The following is a 25,382-nucleotide window of genomic DNA, read 5'->3' on the forward strand; positions in this document are numbered from 1 at the left end:
TTTTATTGATAAAAGAACAGAGTTTACGAAAATGACGGGGTGACTTCATAAATCACTATAGATTGAGGATGATAACCCATTTTCTCCAGCAGACCCAATTTCCCCAACCTGCTTAAGAAAGAAATCTTCATTTTGCTCTCTCCCAGATACTGGCCTATTTTCATGGAGGGCATCTTTCCATGGCTAGCTAGATGGTAGCTTTTGCAGGAGAAATAAAAGCCCTCTCTTGCTTTCAGAAAAGGAGAATAATGGTAATTTGCCTCTTTGTGAGAGAGTTTTATAATCACATCCCACCTGATGTGCCATAGGCTTCAAGGTACTCAACAGAAAAACAGCCTAGATGAGAAACCTCTTCAAGGTGTACCAGGTCTTTGTAGGCTACCGAAGGATAATCCTTCAAATCTGTTAATTCGGGAAAAACAAAGGCAAAAAAGAAAGAAAGATACAGCAAAAGAAATTGACATTAGCAGATGTTTCTTAGAATCAAGAGCTAATTGGATGGATTTAAAGCAAAAAAAAATGTTTCATGAGAGGAAGCTGGAGGAGGGAGTTGCCCATCTGCTTATTCTCTCAGGACTTTGGGAAGTGGCCCTTTCTCCCCCTCTCATTTAGGTCACCTTCAGTTGTGAGCAGAGGAAGAGGTTTTGGTAACAAGGAAATAGAGGATGGGAATGACATTTAGATTTAGAGATGTCATGAGGGTCTTAAAGGTTTTGGAGGGTACTCAAGGCTGGGAGAAGGGGCTTTCTCTGGTATAGGCCCAATAGAATCACACTGAAAAACTAAAACATGGCCTCCAAGTTTGTGATAGAGCACATGCCAACTCCCCAGTGCCCATCCCATTCCTCCCTAATAGCTACCTAACCCAACTACCAACTCTTTGAGGACTGGATCTATGTTTTACTCATCTTTGCATCTCCCACAGTGCCTCGCACAGTGCATGGAGCTGGCCCTCAAATGACACTTGCCGGGTTCTATTGAATCAGTTATTCCCTTATGTGCTTCTGTCTGTGTGTGTCCATATACACAACTGAAGAGTGTGCAGAGGAGGAAGGGTGAGCCTGAAGTTCATAAATAACAGCAACAATGAGCTGGACAGGTTAGAGTGAACTTTAAGGGAAGGGTTGTGGTTGGTAAGTGATAGGGGCAGGGAGAGGATATGAAAGGGGGTGAGGAACATGCCAACTTTCCCTGTTGACCTTGTGTGTCCCAGGGAGAGGGAAGTGAGGACAGCAGTACGGGCTGGCAGAGGATGCCAATAGATGAGGTATCTTCAGAGGAAAGCTCAGTTTCAGTGAATACCAGGCTGGGGAATAGTGGAAAGTGTAATGTTTCAGGAATTAGAGGATTTGAGTTCAAATCCCACTTCTGATCTGGATGACCTTGTATAAATCACTTAGCCTCTCTGAACCTCGATGCCCTCACGTATAGAATGAGGCAGTTGGATGAGATGGCCTCAGAGATCCTTTCCAGCTGTAGAGCAGTGATCCTTTATAAATGTTAACATGAAGGTGAATTTGACAGTGGAGGAGAGTTTCAAAGTACACAGCAAAAAGGACGAACAGGATAGGAATGGATATGGTTTGGGCTCAGTTTGCCAATGGGGAAAGCAGTCCCCATGGTAGCCAGTGCCACTGGTAATATTTTCTTCCCTCTGTTCCTTACTGAGACTGTGCAACTCTCCAAGCCTGGTGGCAATTTTTGTAAGTGGGACTGAGGAAAGGAAGGTGCCTGACTGTTGCAGACCTCAGAAAGTATGATGCCAGGGGCAGGATTGGAGGTAGTATGCTTCCCCAGGTGTCAGCCCCTGGGACAAAATCTGGGTTTCCTTATGCTAGTCCTGACTCTGGGGCTGGTCTGGGGAGGGTTTAGACCTTGAAAGAGCTAAGCAGGGTCCAGTATAAGTGATCTGGGAGTTCATCTCCTTAGTGGGGTCAGAGTTTTGAAACAGTTAGTATCTAGAAGTCAGGGATTCTGTAAGGTGGAAAGGAGGAAAACCAGGCTGAAAGAGTCAAGGCAACAAGGGCGTGGAAACTACAAAATCTCTGTAAATTAGTTATGGGCTGTCTTATAGTTTGAGTGAGGTTTGGGATTGTAAAGTACAGTGCAAGAACAGGGAGCACTCTCCCTTATATGCCATTTATATTGCCAGGGGAAAGATTATGGAGTACATGGTTTGAGGTGGAGCCCTAGTCATAGCCCTAGTGCTGGGAAGAAGGGAGGGGGCCCTACTATCAGGGCCTAAGATTTCCAGTCTAACTCTTGAGTTCTACATTCTCTAAGATGTAGCTTGTGAGATGGGGTGGCTGCCAAGATAGTGCCAGGTCAGTTGCTTTTGAGAGCACTGGTATGGCTGGGAGGTGAAGCACCACAAAGATGAAATATAGCTCAAGAAAGGAGTGGGCAAAGAGAAAATGAAGCAAGCAAGCATTATTGAGGAAGAAGATTCACAATGTGAAGGGAGGTGGACATAGGAAAGATACACTGGGCAGAATTATTCCCCCCCCCCCTTAAAGCAGGGTAGATTTTATTTTATTTTAGTTTTAGTTTTAGTTTTAGTTTTAGTTTTAGTTTTAGTTTTAACATGTGTTTTTAAAACTTTGGGTTACAAGTTTTCTCCCTTCCTCCCTCCTCACCCACCCTCATTGAAAAGGCAAGCATCTCGATACAGGTTATAGATGTGTAGTTATGCAAAACACTTCCATAGCAGTCATGTTGTGAAAAAACTAAGTATATTTCCCTTCATCCTATCCTACCCCCCATTTATTCTATTCTCTCTTTTGACCCTGTCCCTCCTCAGAAGTGTTTGCTTTTGACCATCCCCTCTCCCAATCTGCCCTCCCCTTTATCAACCCCCTGCTCTCCTGTCCCCTTCCCCCCTTATTTTCCTGTGGGATAAGATAGATTTCCATACCCCATTGTGTATGTTATTCCCCCCTTAAGCCAAATCCTATGAGAATAAGATTCACTCATTCCCTCTGACCTTCCCCCATATTTCCCCTCCGCTGTAAAAGCCTTTTCTGGTCTGTTTCATGTGAGATAATTTACCCCATTCTACTTCTCCCTTTCTCCTTCTCCCAGTATCATCCTCTCTCATCTCTTAATTTTATTTTCCAGATACCATCCCTTCATCTTCAACTCACCCTGTGCCCTCTATCAATCTATCTATACATACATATAATTTTTTTCCCTCCCATTACCCTAATACTGACAAAGGACTCATGAGTTACAAATCTCATCTTTTCCTGCAGGAATGTAAACAGTTCAACCTTAATAAGTCTCTTCCATGTTTCACTTGAGTCTTGTATTTGAAAGTCAGATTTCATATTCAGCTCTGGTCTTTTCCTCAGGAATGCTTGAAAGTCCAAAGCAGGGTAGATTTTATAAGGTTCTAATGGGGAGGATGGAGAAAAGAGCTTGAACATGGTCAGGGCTCAAGAACTATCTCTGATTCATGCTGGAGGGAATGTCTAGCGAGTTGGTGGCTAGTTGATCATTCAAACTCCCCACCACTGGGAGAAGAGGCCATTATTGCAGTCTTACCTTTGACAGGGTGGCCCAATGGGCTGGATCTTCTGTAGCATCTTCATTTTATCAGGGCAAGGAGACTGCTGAAGCTGCTATATAGGCTATGTACGATCCACAGATAATGCATGGTATTCACTGGATTGGTATCAGAACAGTATCAGAAGATGTAATATGACAAAAATGACTCATATTTCTATTATACTTTAAATATTACAAAACCTTTTTCTCATTAGTCCTGTGAGATAGAAAGTACAAGCATCATTATCCTCATTTTATAGAAGAGTAAACTAAGAATCAGAGGATTTAATTAACTTGCCAATAGTCACACAATAATGATAGATTTAGTGTTTTTCTAGTTCTCTTGATTCCAACTTGAATTCCATTTCTTCTACACCATATTTGTCCTCATGTCTATTTTTTGCAGCCAGCACTCAAATCTCTGGGACCTACAAAGGATCAGGATAAGTTGGTCTGGGATGGAAAGCTGGCTTAACATTTCCAAAAAGGCACTGCCATTTTGAGTCCATCCTAGTGGTCTTCATTCTGTTTGTGCCTGCTGCTCTTTTTTAGTCAGACCACCCCTCAATTTGGTCTCTCCTGAAAAAGTTGAAATGCAATGCTTCCTGACAACTTGGAAGTAGGCAGACAAAACCCCAAGTGCACCTAGTCCTAAGCCATTACAGCCTTTGAATCAAATTGATTATGAGGAAATGATATGGCAACAAAAACCAATAGATGGAAAGAAGTGTCCTAGATAGAGAGGAAGATGAATGTGGTATGTTTCTCTGTCTCAGATTGTGCCTCACAGAGGATGATAGTCTAATATCTTACTACGAGAAGGCTAATATGAGGCCATAAATCACAGATGGCACCTTCTCAAATAATAAAACTCCATCTTTTGGATAATAGATACCAAGTTAGAACATTGTGCTACTGAATGGAAGCCCCAATTCTCATCTCCAAGTTATTTGCACAGAGTTATGCCTCTTTGTGTTTAATGGTCCAAGGAAAGTGAAAGGGAGGAAGCCAGCTAGGTATCCTGAATATAAATGTGCCTGATTTGTAACCTGGTGTTTAGTTACCCAAACACTCAGCTAAATCAAAGGGGAAAGTGATTGCAAGTATCACTGGATAACATTTAAGTGCTCTGGTGACATCACGGTTCCATCAGATGCAAGGGGTAGGTAATGGAGAAGGCCTTCTTCATTGCCAAGGGCTACTTATGACCAAAGGGGTTGCCATGGTAAAAATTTTTTGGGAGAGTTAAGTAACAGGAAATTGTATTCAATCTTAGTTTAGTGAGAGAAGGCAGTTTGGCTCATTGGAGAGATAACTGGCCTTGGATTCAGAAAGACCTGGGTTCAAGTACTACCTTTGATATGTACTGGCTCTGTGACCCTGGGAAAGTAATTGAACTGCTTAGTACTCACAGACATCTTTCTAAGACTATAAGTTGCAGAGAATGCACTGACCTACACTAGTAGAGAAAGTTACTTGGTAGGAGCTCCCTACTCCTCACAGGTACAGTTTGAAAAAAAAAAACCCAAACCAAACAACAACAACAATAAAAACAAATACTACTTTATCCCCCCATAATATGTAAATATGTAGATATAGATATAGATGTAGATATAGATATATATACACACACATTTACAAAACACTTTTAAGATTTGTAAAATAATTCTATGAGGTAGGTCTGCTAAGCACATATTCTATGTACACCTCCCTTGGGTGAGAGTTGGGGAGTTAGGTAAGAGTTAGGAGAAGACTCAATCATTGACTATCTAGAATAGGTACTTCTTGTCCTTCATACTCAAAGAGGACCAAAATGACATCACTATGTCAGTGTCAATGTACAGTGTTTCTGATTGTGACTGATCAGACCAATATGAGCTCAGAAAGCTCTACCACTGTTTGGGCACAAATAGGTAGATAGAGTGCCAAGGCCCAACCAAGTGGAAGTAGCCATTGGAGGAGTATGTGGCATGAATTTTTAAACCTACCAATAGAATATATCCTGCAGGGGTGAGAGGTGGGGTAGAACTGGATGGAACCAAGCCAACATGAAGGGTGGGAAGAGCCACTATTCTGATTGGGGAGGGACTGATTCCAACCAATTCAATCCAAGAAGCATTTATCAAGTGTTATTCAATGAAACAATGAAAACAGTTTTTGATTTCAAAGAATTTAAGTTACTGAGCATATTCAATATGTAATCAGAGAAACAGGTAGCTAGGACCTGATTAGTGCGAACAATGGTGAAGTGGTCTCATTAGTGGTCTCATTACTATCTGAAGTTATAATGATATGTAAAATATGGTAATTGGTTCCAGCCCAATGGAAATATGCAGTGCTGGTCTGAATAATGGAACCACTTCTCTTGGGATTCATTATTTGAGCTAGGGACCTAGCAGTAACAATGAAAAAGATTAGGAAAGGCTTTATTTGTGGAGATGAGCTGAGCCAAAAAAGGAAGCTGGGCTTCTCAAAGGTGAACATAAAGAAGTGCCTTCCAGATGTGGTGGATGGCCTGTATAAAGGTAGGGAGGCAAGAGATGGGCTACTGAGTTAAGGGAACAGTAAGCAGATCAGGTTGGCTCAAACTGGGTCAAGTGGAAGGATTATTTGTGGGGTAGTTCAGAGTTCTTGATTCAAAGATGGCTAATGGCCAGGAGTCCAAGGGGCCTGACCCAAGTGTCATCACAGTTTCAGGGGAATATTGAGCTTAAAGCTAGGTAGATTTACTAAGCTCAAGAGTGGCTCTGTAAGTGCACTGGGCAACTTAATTTATTTTACCACTCTGAATATGCTGGTCCTCTGTTATATATGTATTCTCCCCTTGTGCATAAATCGTTCTCAAGCTCATAAGAATTCAAGCACGTGTAGGAAAGAGGAGCAGGCACTGTAGTCTGGCCATCCCTGGCAGTTTGGGGGTACAGAGTCTAGAGCAAAATTTCCAAGTTCTGACTGTCTACATTTTAGGCGATTAGGTTATTGAATTCCCCTTTTTCTGGCTGAGTGGGTCCACATGAGATCTGAGGCTCTTGAGCTGTCTAGGTTTGGAGCTGAGTCTCTCCCCCTCCTCCCCTCAGAGAGGCAGATGAATTGCAAACCCTGGTCTTTCCCTCCCACTGTCTCAGTGCCTCAGAATTATACCCTAGTCCTTAAGGGGAGAAGGGTGGATTGGAGGAGGGTGGATTGGAAAAAGAGGCCTGGAATTGGGAGTCCAAGGACCTTGGTTTGGCTTCTGGATCTCCCAACTTCAGGCATAAAACTTCTTTATCAGGGGACTCAGTCTCTGTGAACAAAGGTATTAGCCTAGAGCTATATGACTTCTAAGGTTCCTTCCACTCCCACATCCTGTGTTCCTGACTTGGTGAGGTGGGGGGGATTGGGGAAGGAAGGTTGCACCAGAGAGTGGAAGATAAACTCATTCTTTGAAACAGTGGCTCCTTCCTGTCCTGGTGTGGCAAGCAGTGTTGTGGATTTAAACAGAGATGACTTACTAGGGAAATGGAAACCCCAGGGACATCTAGGGGAATCCCAGAAACATTCCATAGATTCTGAGCAGTTGAACACTGTCTATCAGGCAGCACTGAAAGAGCTTGAGCTAATGGTCCAGTTGGGCATTAGAAAGTCCATCCAATTTTTTGATGCTTTGGGAAAAGGAACACCTTACAAGGCAAGGAGTTGAACTCAATGTCAAGGGAGTTCTGGGTTCAGATCTTCATCTAGCTACTCTTAATTATTGAGCTGTTGGCTATATTATATCCCCATTTGTTATATGGGAAAGGTAATTTCTATTAGTTATGTGACACAGTAGATAGTGCACAGGACTTGGAGTCAGGATAGATCTGAGTTTAAATCTTGCCTCAGATACTAACCACATGACCCTGGGCAAGTCACTGAACCCTCTCTTTGCCTCAGATTCCTCATCTATAAAATGGAGATAAGAACAACACCTGTCTCACAGGGTTGTTGTGAGGACCAAATGACATATGCTTTGTGAATCTCAAAGCATTATATACTAGTTGTTATTGTTATTTCCCCATAATAATCATAATTGTTTCCCAGGATAATGCTCTCTCCTGGACCTTCTTCTAACTACCTGCTTTGCCAAGGCTAATTTATTGGATTATCACTCTTCTTCCATACCATATCTCAATGTCCCTAAGCCCTATATTGGGCCCTCTTTTCTTTCTCCATTTTCTCTCCCTGAATTTCTTTAGCTCCTACGGGTTCAATTGCCATCTCTATGAAGGTGATTCCCAAATTTGTATATCTAAGCCTGGATGAGATGTCCTGCATCATCAATTGCCACCTTGATGTCTCCTTGGCACCTCAAACTCAACATTTCCAAAAGAAAATGAATTATCTTTGCTACAATCCTTCTTTCCTTTAAACTTCTGTATTTCTGTTGAGAGAACCACCAACTTCCCATTAACTCAGATTCATGACTTTGGACTCTTCCCATTTATCAGTTCCATTCTTTCTCCTATAGCCAGTTGCCAAAGCTCTTCAATTCTATCTCAACAACATCTTTCACATCTGTCCCCTTTTCCTTTTACTCATAGCCTCCAGCCTAGTTCAGACCCTCATCACCTCTCATCTGGTCTATTTCCAATAGCCCTCTAGTTGATCACTGTGATTCCAGTCTCCCTCTTCCTCTGAAACCTCTCCCACACAGCTGCCAAAAATATCTTCCTAAGACACAGGTCTGACCATGTTATGCCCTTGTTGGAAAATATGCAATGATTCCTCATTGTTTCTAGGATTAAAAAAAAAAAACCTCGACCCAGCATTTAAGGCCCTCCACAACCTGTCTCCCATCTATCTTTCTAGGCTTATTTCATACTACTCCCTTTCATGAACTCTATGTTCCAGCCAAACTGGACTATTAGTTCTTTCTCAACTATCTCCCTCCTCCAAACATTTGCAAGAGCTCTTCCCTCATGCATGGAAAACAGTCCCTTTTTGTCTTTTCTCTCTGAATCTTTGTTTGCCTTCCAGGGCCAGCATACCTACCCCCTCTTCTATGAAATGCTCCTTCTGTACTTATTGCATGTACCATTCTTCTCGCCCCACACCCAGTGGAAGAGAAGCTTCTTTAGAGCAGGGATTGTTTGTGTCTTTTATCCCCAGCACCTAGCACAGTATTTTGCATATTGGAGAGTCTTAATTAAGGTTTATAGAATCAAATTAACTAAGTCACTTTTATATACCTTTTGGTTCTAAATGGATTTTATATACATTAATTCATTTGAGTTTCATAACAATCTTGTTATATAGGAGTGGCTGAATCAGCATGGCCATTTTACAGATGGAAAATTAAAGATCAGATAAGTCTAGTGACTTGCCTATAGTCACAAAGCCGGTAAGTGGTAGAAACAAGGGTCTTTTAACTCCAAGTCCAGTATAGCACACTCATTGTTGCACAGGGAAGTCATTACAGGTCAATATTTCTAGTGTTTTCCTAGTTCAAAGTACTCCCCACTGCCATGTTGCTGGTCAGGGCCCCGGTTTTTTTCCACCTTTTAGCGTTTCTCCTGTCCCACCCCTTCTCTGGAGATCCAGGCTGCTGTAGTCCATGACTCTAATCTCATTTGCCATCCAGAAATAGCAGCTGTATTTGCTAGGACACGGGGCCCAATCACTGCTGCTGCTATTGCGAACTTTATAATGAAATGGGGGGATGGGGATGGAATTTCATTTCTGCTCCACTGATTTACTTCTCCCTGATGCCTTCCCGATGGCAGCTTCCTGAAATACTCAAGAGCTTTGATAGATGGAGGATGGAAAGAGGAGGGAAGGGTGGGTGTGCTGATTTAAATAGCTTGATTGGAGAAATTCAAGAAATCTTGGCATTGGGAGGACAAGTAGAGATCTCTGGGTAATCAGGTGGCAATGAGCAACCCCCTTCATTTTGTCTTTCTCTGTCTCAAATCCAAGATGATCATCTCTGTGCCTGCCTTCTCTGTTAAGACACTGGATTACTCAAAAGAGATTTTGAAGGAAAACAGACTCAGACAATAGATTGGTGGGTACAGGCACCAAAGTTCAGAATATCTGAGCTAGAAAGAGCATGGGAAATTATTTCATCTAACCACCCCCACCTTCATTTTGCAGAGGAGGAAACTGAGAAACTACTTAACCAATGTCACATAACTGGTTAGTGGGAGAGTTGGGGCTAGAATCCAGGCCTCTTAACTCCCAGTCCAGGCCTCCTAAACACCACTAGGATAGGAGGATCCAATAGGAAGAGTTATGATAGCATAAAATTGACAGAATGTAAGCTCCCAGAGGCCAGTGACGGTTTAATTATTTTTGTCTCTGTATTTCTGGTGCCTGGCATTTAATGTTTATTGACTGACTGAATGATGATAGCTCATCTCTGATAGCTTTTAATTCCTAAGCTTACCTGGACATAAAAATGTTTTGTTTTTTTTATCACTCATCATTGTACCTGCCATATAGCAGGCAATCTTCTTATTTTCCCTTTCCTTGTCCAGTGTCCGGGCTCAGTCCCTTCTACTTTCCACATTTAAATAACTGTTATTTGCCAAATATTTGTCTTTCTTTCACACATATATCCTAAGAGAGTAGGCTGTATTATCATCCCCATTTTACAGGTATGGAAATTGAGATGCCGAAGAGTGTAGGTGCCCCTTTGGTTATATTTTTAATGGCATATTTTAATTATACCAGTGTTCAGGCTCTTGGGATCATAGGTTATAGATAGTGCCCCCAGAATAGATATATATATATATAAAATATGATCTTATATATATGATCACATATGTACATATACATATATGTATGTGTATATATATACATACATACATACACACACACACATACACTATATATATATATATATATATGTAAAAGATCATAGGTTATAGTTTGTGCCCCCAAAATCAGTTTTCCTCCTCATTGGGGGAGCCCCCCTCTACAGATCACCTGGGAACTGCTTATCAGCAACACAGACAGTATTCAGCTAATACCTTAATGAGGGGAAGCCATGGAAACAGATGGCAGGCTTCAATTAGCAATACTGGCAACAGTTTTTCACATTGCCTCCCCTCTACCTCTCTTTAGTGTTCCAGAGAAAACATTCCATCATCTCATCCTCTCCCCTCTCTAGAATCGCCCTTGGGCTCACTAAGGAAGCCCCAGCTCTCATCCCTTTGGGACTTGTCCTGGCATCTTCCCCACTGAGGGGCCCAGGCATGAAGGATGTGTGTATATGTGTGTGTGTGTGTGTGTGTGTGTTGGAATGGGCTTATTAAATTAAACATATATTAGGTACCTACTACGTGCAAAGCATTGGATGTGTGTATGTGTGTGTGTGTGTGTGTGTGTGTGTGTGTTGGAATGGGCTTATTAAATTAAACATATATTAGGTACCTACTACGTGCAAAGCATTATGTAGTCGTATAGAGCTGGCCTTGGTTCCAGGAAGACCTGGATTCTAATCCAGTTTGTGCCATAGACTCTTTATGTGACCTCAGTCGAGTCACCACTTCTCAGTGCTCTAAGTAACCCTCTAAGACTACAGGTTGCAGAGATGGCATCATTCTGCATTAGTAGAGGGATTTTTCTTATCCAGATATTCCTTGTGTCAGGGAAATCACTGCTCCAGACCTTATGCCTGTCCTTAAGTACAAAACACAATGCTAGGTGCTGGGGATTCAAAAATAAATAATGAAACAACTCCTGCCCTCAAGGAACTTCCATTCTGCCCAGAGGATACAACATAGGAAAGTTCTCTCCACTAAAAACAGAGATGAGTCAAGGAGATCAGGGATAGGAATGGGAGCAGCAAATATCAGCAATATCCTTGTGTGGGAAATAGCATGTGAGCCGAGCTTTGGAGGAAGGTACAGAGTCTAAGAGACAGAAGTGAGGAGTGCATTCCAGGCATCGGAGACAGCCTGTGCAAAGAAAGAGGGGTGGGAGAGATGGAATATTACGTTAGAAAGCACAAGAAGACCAATTTGGCTAGAATGTGGAGGGCATGACTAGAAATAAGGTGAAATAAACCTGGGCATTTAAGTGGGAGCCAGAATGTGTGTCATTTTAAATACTTCTCTAAGGAGTTTGTACTTTATTTTAGAGGGAGCCACTTCAGATTCTGGAGCAGGAGAGTAACAGATTTTTTTATGAAAATTATTTTGGGAGCTGGATGAAGGACATATCATCAGAGAAGGAGGAAACTGGAAGCTGTGAGAACAGTTTTGGGCTATACAGGTGAAAAGTGATGAATCCCACAGAATCTCAAAATTGGAAGGAACCTCAAAGATACTATCTATTGCAACCTGTGTCTAACCCAAAATTCCCCCAACAGCATCCCAATCTCAATTGCTATTATCTAGCCCCTCCTTCCAGAAGGTGGAAACCATCATCTTGAGAAGTAGCACATTCTGGCTTGGATTAGTAGTTCTACTTGTTAAGAAGTTTTTCCTGACATAGAGCTTCAATCAGCCTCTCCATCAAACCCACTCATCATCCCCCTTTTTTGCCCTATAGGGCCAAGCAGAACAAATCTAATCATTCTTCCATATCATTGACCTTCAGTTATTTGAAAACTCCTATCATGTCACACCCAAAGTTTTCTCTTTTCCTGTGTCTAATTTCTTCAATTGGTCTTTGCTTGACAAAGTCTCTAATCATCCCAGCTTCCTGGTTATCTTCTCCTGGATACCCTCTAGCCTATGTCCTTCTCAAGATATGACAATTCCATCTGAACACAGTATTCCAAATGTGAACTAATTAGGGAAAGGTACTGAGGAATCCTCATCTCCTTTCAGAATATTATTTTTCTCTTGATAACATTGAATTGGGCTGATGTGTTATGCTATTGACATTTCAAGATTGCCACCTACCACAAAATCCAAATCTTTTCTTTAGGAACAGTTGTCTAGCCATGCCTACCCCATGTAAAGTTGATTTTTTCCCTAAAGGGTAAGCATAAAACATAAGCATTTATCCCTATTTCATTTTGTCAGCTTTGGCCATTGTTCTAATCTGTTACATCTTTTTGAATCCTGATTGTGTCACCCAACCCAACATATTAATTATCCCTCTCAGCTTGGTGTCACATGCCCATTTGATTAGCATATACCTCTAATGGTATTGCCCAGATCACTGATACAAGTCTTGAATAGCACAGAGTCAAAGGAAAATCTCTAGGACACTCCAATAGATACCTCCCTCCAAGCTGATATTGACCCACTAATGACAACTCTGAGTTCAGTCATTCAGCCAATCTTGAATTCACTAACTATATTGCCACCTACCTCTTCTTCACCAAGAGGGCATGGGAGACTTTATCAAATGTCCACCTTTCAGTTTCTTCTCAACACAACTTCCCTCTATTCCCAACTAGCAGCACCAGTGTCTGCTCTGGTAGATATTTAACTGAGAATATATACAATGTTAAGAGCTGAAGCAATTTATGTAAGATACCAAGTAATTTCTTCCCTCTTGGACCTGACATCAGAATGACATGAGAGAGGTATTATGCTACTTTCTCCTCCTTTTCCCTGATCTCTTTTTCCTATTAGCTTCTGATGCTTCTCTCCCATATTTCTAGATCTTCAGCGCCTATCTCTCTCTGCCTTTGTCTACTTTTTTTCTTCGTCTCTCTTTTACTCTAAGAATTTATTGGTAGCTATTTTGAGGGGAGCTGATTAGAGAGGAAGGTATCATCATTATTACTTCTAATTCATCAAAGCCATCAGTCAGCTTACAAAATATTAATTTACAGTGTTCAATACTATTGGAAAGGGGGCTGAATCTAGAGGAATTGTGTGGCCCATGACCTTAGGGAATTTATAATCAAGTTGGAAAAATGAAAAAGGCACAGTTAACGACCCATTCCATTTCTACAGTGCTTTGCAGTTGCAAAGAGCTTTACATTAATAATTGAATTTCTTTCTTCCTTTTTTTTTTGGCTAGGCAATGGGGTTGAGTGACTTGCCCAAGGTCACACAGCTAGTAAGTATTATGATTTGAAATCAGGTCCTCCTGACTCCAGGGTCGGTGCTCTATCCACTGCACCACCTAACTGCCCCAAAAATTGAATTTCAATTAATCCCACAATAACCACACAAAGTAAGTAGAGCAGGTGTTAATATCCTGGTTTTACAGATGAAGAAACTGAGGCTAAGAGGGTTGCTCAAAATTAAGTCGGTCAAGTAAGAAAGCACTTAATAAGTGCTTAAAGTGTGCCAGGCTCTGTGCTAAATGCTGGAGATACAAATACAAGCTATGAGAAAGACATTCCCCAACCCCCCCAAGCAATTTATATTCTTATGGGGGAAGATTACAGATAAAAAGAAGCTAAAGGGAAAGAGGAAGGATGCCCCAGGTGGGAGCATGGTGTCAAAGTCTGGAGAATGAAGAATGGTTAGTCTGGGCTCTTCCTAAAAATTAAGGCTCCAGGAGAAATTCATTAAGGGGAGAAGAGGCCATAGGGCAGAGGGAGAATGAAGTTGGAACATGGCAACAAGTGCAGAGAGTGAAGCGTGGCTGGAGGCATATAGCAAGTTAGTAGTAAAGTTGGGACTCAGACATAAGTCTTTTGGCCAAGGTGCAATTCTCAGTCCACTGCCTCTCTGTAGAGATGGGAAGCACAGCAGTGTGTAGAGGGCTGGACTTAGATTCAGAAAGACCTGACTTCAATATGGCAACTATTGGCTGTTTCATTGTGGGCAAGCCACTTAACCTCTATTTCTTCATCCATAAAATATAGACAATAATACTTCTAGTACCTAGCTCCCAGGGTTATTGTGAGGTTGAGATGAGATAATGTATGGAAAATGTCTTAAAATTTAAAATTCAGTACAAAATATCAGTTATTATTATTATTACACAACCACATGAAGATCAGATCATCTATAAAGAAACATAATAATCAGTGTAAATCAATACCAGTGGTGCAAACCAAATCCATAGGTGTGGATGAGATTCAGAGGGTATAATTAATTAGGTAGGGCTAATCAGAAAAACATTCTTGGAGGTGTCATCTATAAGTTACATGGTATAGCTCCATGTCAATTAGATGGTTCCTGAATAATCAGTCTCAGTTTCCTCATCTGTAAAGTTAGGGGATTGGATCAGATATCTATAAAGCTCCTTCCAATTCTAACATCTTCTAATCTATGAGTCATGGGAAAAGGCAGAGAGATTGATATTGGCAGGGTATCTGTGAGGAAATTAATGTTAGCTTGCTGGGAAGCTCTGTCCATTCCGGAGCTAAGATGGATAAAAATGGCAAAGGTTATGTGGCAGTCCACATTAAAAGAGATGAAGTTTGAAGAGGAAAGAAAAGGTCTACCCATTTTGGAGATGGAAAGGTTGAGGGAGGGAGGAGGAAGAATCCAGATGACAGAGTGAATTGTGTGTTTGGTCTCTGCAGAGGCTACCTGGGCCCTGGAGGGATAGGAGATGATGGAAAATACTTCAACTGTACAGGTGGAGCTGCAGCATACATTGACAAGCAGATTCTGGGAGAAAATCATTTGTATTGTTTCCCATCTTGTAAGGTAACTGTTAGAAGTGTAGTTTATGGGGAAATTTGATGGTGAGAGAATGAGATCCTCACTTGGCTCCAAATATCTAAGAGCTTTGGGTTTGGAGCCAAAGGACATGAGTTTGAGGCCTAACCCTGCTATTTATATTGCCTTGGACAAGTCAATTATCCTCTCAGGGCCTCAGATACTTCATCTGAAGTAAAGAGGGCCGGATTATATCATAGGTCCTTAATCAGGGCTCTTTGCACAGGTTTCCAAGGGTCTATAAATTTGGATGGGAAAAAGTTGCATTTTTATTTCAATATAATTGGTCTCCTATATAATCCTGTACATTTTATTTTAATTAAATGTATTAAAAACATGATTCTGAGAAAGGGTCTATGGGCTTCACTAGACAATGACAAAGAGGTCCATCACACACACATACACACACACACACACACACACATACACACACACACACAGAAATTAAGAAACCCTGGAGTAGCACTTAAGATCAAGCTTTTGAGGTCTCTTCCAGCTCTCAGTTCTATGAGCTCTTTCCCTATCATCTAAATAAACACTAACCCAAATAAAGGTGGGAAGATGCTGGTTGATCAGTTTGCAAGACTAATAATTGAATCATAGGCTCTTAGCATTGGAAGGACCACCCTCCAAATTTCCATTCAAAGAAAGTGAAACAGAATTTGTTGTATCATTAAGGTGCCAGACTTGGTTTAGTAGAAAGAGAACTGGATTTAGAGTCCATGCACTTGGGTTCAAATTTCTGCTCTATCACTTGCTACTGAATATCCATAGGCAAACCACTTAACCTCCCTGGGCCTCACCTCAGTTTCCTCATCTGTAAAATGAGTGGGGTGGGCTGGATGATCTCTAAGGTCCTTTTCAGCTCCAACATCCTATGGTTGAAACATATAATTAAGGATAGAATAAAGCACAGACAGGATTAGCCATACAGAAAACCAACAGCATTAGAAGTACAGAATACTTTAAAATATCAGCAGATACAAAGGAAGAGAAACTCCATGACAATACTAGGTACTTAGAGAGGATATCACAGTGAGGTAGCACCAGAATGCTAATGGGGAGATTTCATGGCAGTGCTGCTGATATCTAGCATGCCATAAGGAGATGATGCCAAGACAGAAACTAGAGTGCTGAAATGGGGAATGGTGCTTGAAATACCTGACGTTAGCACTGACTTAGCAAAAGAGATTTCGTTAAACTAGTAAGTTGCCAGATGGCGGCCTTCCTCTGCTCGGTATCCTTCCAGGTGGGCTCCTCTCAAGCCTGTTTCCTCCTAGTCTACTACCTTCCCACCTTAACCTCCCCAGCAGTGCCCTGCTACTATTCTGGAGTTACTGTTACTTCTCTTCATTCTCTTTGCTCTAACCTTAATTTAGTCCCATTCGTCTGGAATCCCCAATTGTCTTCTTACTGGTCTCCCACCAGTTCCTCACTGCTCTCATTCATTTTACCCAATGTTGCCAGATTAATTTGCCTAAAGCTCAACTGATCATAGGATCACAGGATTATAGATTTAGTCCTGGAAGGGACTTAAATTAGAGATCACTGAGCTTAATTCCCTCATTTTACTGATAGGAAAATCAAGGTGCAAAGAGGTGAGTGACCTGCCCCAAATCACACAACTACAGAGTTTGAGGTGGGATTCAAATCCAGGTCTCCCTTCCTCCAGGACCAACATTCTCTCAATTCAATCATGCTGCCTCATCACACTCCCCTCCCCTTTGCTACTCTAAATGACCCAATGGATTCCCATTGACTGTAAAATAAAATCCAAATTCCTGAGCCTGAAATGTAAGACTTTTTTATGATTTGCTCTCCCAAACATCTTTCCTCATCACAGGCAAGTCAGTTAATTTCTATGGGTTTCAATTTCTTTTGTTAAATAGGGATAATAATGACTATAGTGCCCACTTCACAAGGTTGCTATGAGGATTAGATGAAGTATTATATGTATTTAGTAATAATGAAAGGTAACATTTATATAGCATTTACTATGTGCCAGGTATTGTGCTAAGTGCTTTATGATTATGAGCTTATTTGATCCTCAAAATAACCCTGGGAGTTAGAAGCTATTATTATCCCCATTTTATAGATGAGGAAAGGGAGGCAGACAGAGGTTGACAAAAGCTTCTCTAATTACACAAGCCAGAAGTGAACCCCTCAGTCTTCTGAACCAACATACCTCTTATTGTAGTTTCACATTTTATGTTAAAAATTATCTGTGGATATGTCTTATCTCCCATTACTAGACTGTAAGCACCTTGAGGTCAGGAATTGCGGCTTATTCTTTATCTTTGCATTTCTCACAGTACCTTATAGTAGATGTTTGATTAGTGTTGTGCTACTTTTTCCTTCTGGAACATGGCTAATACAGGCAAATCCCTTAACCTTCATATGTATAATGGTTATCATGTTTCTTGCTTTCACAGTAGATGAGAGAGGGGTGGAAGGTAGGAAAAAATTTGGAATTAAATATAAAAATAAAATTTTAAAAATTATGCTGCCTAAATTAACTTTTCTCCCACTTTCTAGGCACAAATGAGCCCAAAAGCTCCAATTTACTTATAAATAAATTTTCAAAACCCACCTACTCTCAAAACACCCTGCATATATTGAAACCCTATTAGGTGCCCAGCCTTCTGCTAGTGCTAGTGCTATGAGGAAAACAGAGAAATATAAAACATGTAGCTCTCAAGGAAAGTATAATCTAGTAATGATATGGATTCTGTAAGACACACATGACAAGTAAAATAACTTTATTAATTAGTAATATGTGAGATAACACAAGGCAGCCTATGGTAAAATGCTACATAAGTGGGACACATAATAGGTACTTTCAGAGTTCAGAGGAGGGAGTGTTCACTGTGGGCTAAAATCATCTGGGTAGGCTCCATGGTGGAGGTGAGATTGTAGCAGTTAGGAAATCATAGCTCCAGAGATGGAAGGGACCTCAGAGGTCCTCTGATCCAATCCTTTCATTTTACAGATGAGGAAACTGAGGCCATCTTACCTAAGTGACTAAGGTCACATGAGACATAAGAGTCAGAGAATTTGAAGATTGAGAGGAACAGGGTGTAGAATTCCAGGCAGAGAAATAGTACTGTACAAGCCAAAGCTGGGAGGAAGTGTTCCATGGGTGGTGCTTGATGAATAAGGTGGAGACTGTCCAGACTGGAGAGGAGGTTTTGTGTGGCAGGAGTAATGGGGTATAAGGTTGTCAAGGTCAGATGAGACCATATGGAGAGGCCCTTGAATGCAAGGATGCAGAGGATGAAGTCATGTCAGTTTCCATAGAAGCCTAGCAACAGAGTAGGACTAGAAGAACCCCAAGGTCAAGGTCTCTTGATTCAGAATCATCAAGAGTGGTTCCTGAAGGTTAGCCCTGTTTGCATTAATATGCCAGCGGTGCCCTTTTCCATGTCAGCTTCCTCCAGCTGCCAACTTGCTTTTCTCCATCCTGGATTATCATGGGCCTGACTGGGGTGAGTGGCTGTCCCTGCCTTCTGCTGGGGGCAGAGAGGTTATCTTCCTCATTAGCATCCTGCTGTGTTGAAAGACTTTGTCGGAGGAAATGAGGAAACTGGGAATTGCTTTGGGAAGGCAGCTGCCTCCTGTTTGATGATTTGGGGGGAGGCCGAGAGGGAAGCTGTTTGCTAATGGAATCACTAGTTTGTGTGTTCCTGGGGAAAGAAAGTGGAGCTCAGGGAAGCTTTCATTGAAAAGCCAATTCTTTTCCTGTCCCAGATGTGAATGGTTCCCTCCTGTGTTTCAGGAACTCTACAGGACAACACAGCCCTTTGATCCTGAAGGCATCCTGGGGACAATTAACTCCATTGTAATGGCTTTCTTTGGACTTCAGGTAAGTGGAAAATGAGACTGATAATTGTGTGAGAAGGTGGAGAGGTGTTTATGCCCAGTGTAGTAGAAAGAGTAGGGAGGGCTCCAGACCTAGGTTCCCATCCTCATTCTCACCAGCTGGGTGACTTCACACAGGGCAAGTCAGTTCACTTCAAGACTATGTTTCCTCATCTTTAAGTCAAGTTAACAAGCATGGTGGTAACAAAATGTCCCTGTTTATGTTCCCTTCTGAGCTTTTTCTGTTTTCTGTGCATTTTAAAAATATGTTATTACTGCTCTTTTCTTTCTTTTTCATCTACTTACTAACTCACCCCTCCTCAAATAGAACTTTAGCCTCTTTTTTTTAACAAATACTGAAGTCAAACAGAACAGCACCTTGGCTGTATCCGAAAGCTCATTCTACATATCTGGTCCATCACCTCTCTGCCAAGAGGCGAGTGGCATTTTTCATCAGTCTTTCAAAGTCATGACCCAACAAACATGTATTAAGCATGTATTATATGTAGAGGAAAGAGTTTAGATAAGATACAGTTCTTGCCCTCACAGTGTTTCCAATCTAGTACAGAACTGACACCTATACAAAAATCCGTAATAGATAAAAGTATCTGATATATCATTTTTTGACATGGCTAATGCAGAATTTTGTTTTGCTTGACTATTTATAATTGTTATAAGGATTTTTCTCCCAATTGAAGGAAGTTGGGAGGAAGGAAAAAAGAATAAATGCTTGTTAATGGGAAAAAAAAGTTTTTTTTAATCTGGTATATAGAATACAGAAGTATAAAACAAAATGTTGTTTGATGGGGGGACCAGTGGGAAAGGGGGAGAAAGGTCATTACCAGGGAAATCAGGAAAAGCTTACTAGAACAGTTGGCCACAGGGAGTCATTAGAAATGGTGAGTTGAAACTTGGTTTAAAAGCACAGACTGGTATGAGCATATGTCCCACCATGGTGTGTTCACAGATCTCCAGACTCCATCCCAACCCAAAGGGCAGTGATTTTTACTGTGGATGACAGTGGCCACAGTGTTCAACAGTCAGGATGTGCATGAGATGTTTCTCTTACTCAACTAGATGAATGGGGAAAGAATAGCAAACAAAGTGAGGCCTGTATCTAGGTAACTAATAGTGCTCTGGAGAACACTTAAGAACTATTCTTCCCTGCTCCATCAGCATCAGTGGAAAATCACTTGAGTACTCCAAGCCCATCCAATGACTTCCCCATCAGCTGCCAGGGAACTAAGATTTAGCCTCTCTTTCTCCCCAACAACCAAATTAAGTGGTTCATAAGCAGCTTTTATGGTATTTCTCTTTTCCTGTTCCCACCCCCCTCCCCTGCTGTTCTGGTTCATGCAGTCAAGCATTCGACTATCATTTAAGGACCTCCAGAAAAAAAGTGACATATTTCTCATCAGATGTTTCATTGACTAGGCTAGGAAGATCAAAGGCAGAGTAAGATTTAAACCTGAGGCCCTGCTCCTTAGCCCAGAGCCAAGATATTGACAGACCCCAAAGTCCATGAATACAGCCCAAGATAATCCTTGCCATTACCACTGTGATCAAGGAATGAGTGACAAAACCAGAGTGAGATTTCTCATCTCCTCACTTCCTCCCCAGCATGTTTTCCTTCCATTTTATGAAGCCTTCCTTTTCGTGACTCCCAGACAAATCCTCAAACCATGAGAGGGAACATGGAATAGTAGAAAGAGCATCAATAGTTAATTTTTTTTAGCACACCCACAATTTTAAGTGACAATAGTCCTTTACAATACTTATCTATTTACTGATTTATGTTGTATATATGTGTGATTGTAGTAATAATTACAGACATTATACAACATAGGAATCTTAGAAGAATGAAATATAGATGAAGTGGTATTTGAGTCTAGGGTCAGGAGGAAGCTACTGGAGTTTATTGAGTAGGAGAGTGACGTGGCCAGACTTGGGCTTTAGGAAAATATTTATGGTAGTTGTGTGATGGACGGGAGTAAAGAGAAACTTAAGGCAGGGAGACTATCTTAAGGCTACTACTGTGGTCTGGATGAGAGGTGATAAGGACTTGAACTAAGGTGGTGGCTGCACGAGTAGAGAGAAGGGGACCTATGCGAGAGTTGTAGAGGTAGAAATGGCAAGCTTTGAAAACTGATTGGTTATGTAGGGGTCAAGGAGAATGAGGAGCAGAAAATGATACTAAGCTAGTGAACCAGGGTGAGTGGAAGGAAAGTGCTTCCCTCAACAGTAATAGGGAAATTTGGAAGAGAGATGGGTTGGGGGAGGTGAAGGAAGACAAGGTAATGAGACAATCCAATCCGTCACAACCAATCCATTTCTACTCGTCCTGAGAGACTCTGTTCTACCCTAGATGAAAATGGAGGAAGGAGTCCTTATTCTTGGAGCAGTCACTGCCCCCAAGCTAGAGCCCACCCACTAAGGGGCAAGGGTCTGCTATAGCAACAAAGTGAAGATGGGAAGGCAGGATAGGGAGTTTAGCATTTTTCCACTGGCATCTGCATAATCCTAGCTAAGAGGGAGGTGTTGGTCACCTGTTCAGTGGAGGGAGACAGTGGATTTGGGGGAATGTTGGAGATTAAGGGTAGGTGTGGTTATGTTAGAGACAAACCCCATAACTTGCTATAGTGAGAAGGATGGGATTCATCCCAACCTCTGATTGGTGAGTCATGCACCCCCTTAGGGTTAAGCCATAATTATCCAGTTTAGAGCCCATTGGACTAGATGATAGAAGACATGAGTTCTTGTCTCGACTGTGTTGCATCCAAGCCAAGTGACCTTGGAAAAATCATTTAGCATCTCCAACCTCTTTTCCTCTCCTGATATAGGAGGGTAGGGAATAATGATTCCTATTCTATGGAGTTACTGTACCATTCAATGAACAGTTAAGGTCCTACTTTGTGCCAGGCAATATGCTAGGATCTAGGGAAATGAAGACAATAATGATCATGACCTAACATTCTACTAGAGGATATAGAATCTATTTTGATGGTTCTGGACCTGTGGTTCCATCAGTATGGGGGAACTCCCAATGAGGAAGCTCCCTCTACTAATACAGATTGGCGATGCATCTGATTCATAGTTGTAAAGAGTTGCTTGAGGAACTGAGAGGTTAAATGACTTGTATACAGTCATACAACTAGTATGTGTCAGAGGCACATACTAGACAGACAAACAAAACATTTAAGTGCTTACTATGTTCCAGGAACTATGCTAAGCAATGAGGATGTCTATAAAAACAAACAAGGTCCCTGTCCTCAAGGAGCTTATAATCTAATGGTGGAAACAATACATAAAGGGGGTACAGAAAATGGTACCAAATGGAAGTATAATGGGGGGAAGTAGCCTGGTTCTCAGCTAGATAAGGCAGGATTTGAACCCAGGTCTTCCTAACTCAAAGGGCATTCTCTGTCCACTGTTCTCATTGCCTCTTACAAGCAACTAAAAGGCATTTTGAAGAGGGAGAAAATATTGACATCCGGTGGGGATGGGAGGATATCAAAGAAAGCTTATCACAGGGAGTGGCCCCTAAACTGTACCTTGAATAACACCAATGATGCTCAGAGGTGGGGCTGTGGAGGGAGAGTATTCCAAGCTTAGGGGACACTTTACAAAGACACAGACACTAGGGATGGAATGCCAAGTTTTAGGAATAGCAGGTAGCCAGTTTGACTGGAAGGTAGAGGGCTTAAAGAGAGGTATGATGCAAAATAAGCCTATATCTGATTACTTACTATCTTGGGGGGGAGGGATAGAATTTGGAACTCAAAACTTTATATAAAAACAAATTTTAAAAATTGTTTTAACATGCAATTGGGGGAAAAATAAAAAAAATTACATATTTAAAAAAATAAGCCTGGGAAGGCAGAGGGAGCTGACTTCAAAGTCAGGGGGTTGGATTTTATCCTAGGACAATAATGTATTTGAAAGTCCTTTGTAAAGTGCTCAAATGACATAATGTATATAAAGTGCTTTACAAAAACTCTAATATAGGATACAAATGTCAGTTACTATTTTCATTCCTATTTTCATTATAACTCAAATGTAAAGGATTATTATTGTCCCAAAATAAAATGGCACCAAAGCTCAGATTCAGTGACATCCTCCAAGTACCCTTTAATTTGTGTTTTCCTCCTATTAATCCTCTTGTCCCCTGTTTTGGAGGGATTCAAATGCCAGGGCTGTCATTTTCTGCTAATGTGACCTTACCTTGGGCAAGTGACTATATCTGCTTTAGGCCTCAGTTGCCTCATCTGTAAAATGAGGGAGTTGACCCAGACAGGCTCTAAGTTCCCTTTCGCATCTAAATGTAGAATTTCACGTTTAAATTTATAATCTCAAATTGTGGAGAAAAACAAAATTGTCTTTAAGCCACCCACATCCCTCCCCCACCTTCTTCCTACTTGGGTTTATATACTTGTGCCTTTCCACTCATAAGTAGTCTCCAGGAAGCCTTCCCAATCCCCTTTGACTTGCTATAGTGATAGCAAGTACCTTGGGAATTTGGAGACAAAGAAGCTAAAATGTCCGGCATTGGTGTGATGTGTTTCTGTGGATAGTTTCCAGGATGACTGTCCTCTATGCCTGGAATTCACTCACTCCTCACCTCTGCCTCTCAGGATCCCTTGTTTCATACAAAACTCAGCTCGAGCATCCTCTTTTACAAGAAGCCTTTCCTGACCGCCCCCCCCCCACAATGGCTAGTGTCCTCTCTCCCAAAAAGATCTATATGCATATATGAATATACATATAGTATTATATATATTATATATTCTTATATGTGTAAATCTGATCTCTCTGGATAGACCACAAGTTCCTGGAGAGCAGGGGCTGTTTCATTTTTGTTTTTGTATCCTCAGTGCCTAGCCGAGTGCCTTCATAATGATTGATTTATGTAAAATGGAATGATTGGTGTAGAACAATATATGACACGAAGAATGTCAGAAGGAGCGGAGAATGTTTATCCCGGAGAAATGAAAACTTATGGGGAAAGTAATAGCTGTCCTTAAATATTTAAAGCACTGTCATGATGAAAAGAGTGAACTTATTCTATGTCATCCCAGAGGGCAGAACAAGAACCAATGAATAGAAGTTACAGGGAGATGGGGCTTTGGTTCAATAGAGAAATTGTACAATCTCAGAATTGGAAGAGTCCTTAGATCATCTTGTCTAACCAATTCATTTTACAGAAGAGGAAACTAAGTCCCAGGGAGGCTAAGTAATTTGCCCAGGTCACACAGTGGCAAAGCTGAGACCAGAGTCCAGTTATCTCTCTCTCTCTTTCTCTCTCTCTCTCTTTCTCTCTCTCTCTTCCTCTTCCCCCCCCCCCCGCCTCCCTTCTCTTAGATCAATGTCCTTTCTACTGAATCATGCTGCAAGAAGAACTTACTAACCATTGGAGTTGACCAAGAGCAGAATGATCCGATCTGTTTGGTAGTGAGATTCCTAATTTGTTTGGTATTGAGATGCCCATTCAATTGAAATCAACAAGCATTTTATTAATCACTGAGTTTGTGCCAGGCCCTACACTTGGTCCCAGGGGCACAAAGCACAAGTGAAAACAGTCCCGCCTTTAAGAAGCTTACATTGTACTGGGAGGAAATCAACCTGAATGCAGATAAGAAGACAACGTGTGTGTGTGTGTGTGTGTGTGTGTGTGTGTGTGTGTGTGTGTGTGTGTGACAGATCCCTTTGGCACTCTGGTGAAGAAGATCCCTTTTCAGAATCATGGGGTTTTTATGCATAAAAAAATTACAGAGGCTTGCAAAGAAACCCAATTATGTAGAAATACAGTTATCAAAATATATGTTTTTTAAAACCCAAGTTCAGGGACTGCAGGTTAAGAACCCCCAATATAAAGGCTGGGTGACGTAGATGTATTGGAGGGAAACGGATCCCTGTGGAGTCAGCCCTTAGACTAGCTGATCTGTGAGGTCCTGCCCAACTCAGGGATTCCAGCTTCCTTATCTGCTTCGACAGCTATAGTTCTGGGTTTCATGGCTTGGTGGTTGGCCCCTTCCCTGGGCTGGCATTCTGCTGAAGCTGGCTATCGATAATTTGCTGCTTCAGTTGACAGGGGCTGAGGGGATAGAGAGTTTCTGGACCTCGTCAAAGCCGTTCCCTGACTAAGGCACCCAGGATCCTGAGGCTTTGGGCAGCCTGTGCCACGAGGGCCGAGTCCTAAACTCTGAGGGTATGGAGAGAGAGGCAATCAGGATCCAGTGTGTCTCTTCTAGGTATATACTCTCCTTGCATGGTTCAAGGGGATCTTTTTATCTGACAGAGGGTGGGAGGTAGCCGGAGGCTCTCTTGGAGCAGACTGTTGCTCCGAGGCTCCATGTTCTGTGAAATATTGATTTGTTTAGGCAGGAGCTATTCCTTGGTTCTCTTCTTCCTCCCCCCTCCCCTATCCAGTAGTTT

At 41.6% G+C, this 25,382-nt stretch overlaps 1 protein-coding gene across 1 annotated transcript in view; it reads left to right on the plus strand.

The window, feature by feature from the left end:
- The window catches only part of LOC114042653 (heparan-alpha-glucosaminide N-acetyltransferase-like), a 354,161-nt gene that overhangs the window by 266,379 nt on the left and 62,400 nt on the right, over positions 1 to 25,382 (plus strand). Inside the window, exons 13-14 of the mRNA XM_027861344.1 lie at positions 14,954 to 15,080; positions 18,868 to 18,954. Of these exons, the coding sequence (XP_027717145.1) occupies positions 14,954 to 15,080; positions 18,868 to 18,954 (214 nt within the window). The remainder of the gene's footprint in view (positions 1 to 14,953; positions 15,081 to 18,867; positions 18,955 to 25,382) is intronic.

The sequence above is a fragment of the Vombatus ursinus genome, unplaced genomic scaffold, assembly GCF_900497805.2.
Source record: "Vombatus ursinus unplaced genomic scaffold, bare-nosed wombat genome assembly UNPS02000749.1, whole genome shotgun sequence".
Classification (NCBI taxonomy): domain Eukaryota; kingdom Metazoa; phylum Chordata; class Mammalia; order Diprotodontia; family Vombatidae; genus Vombatus; species Vombatus ursinus.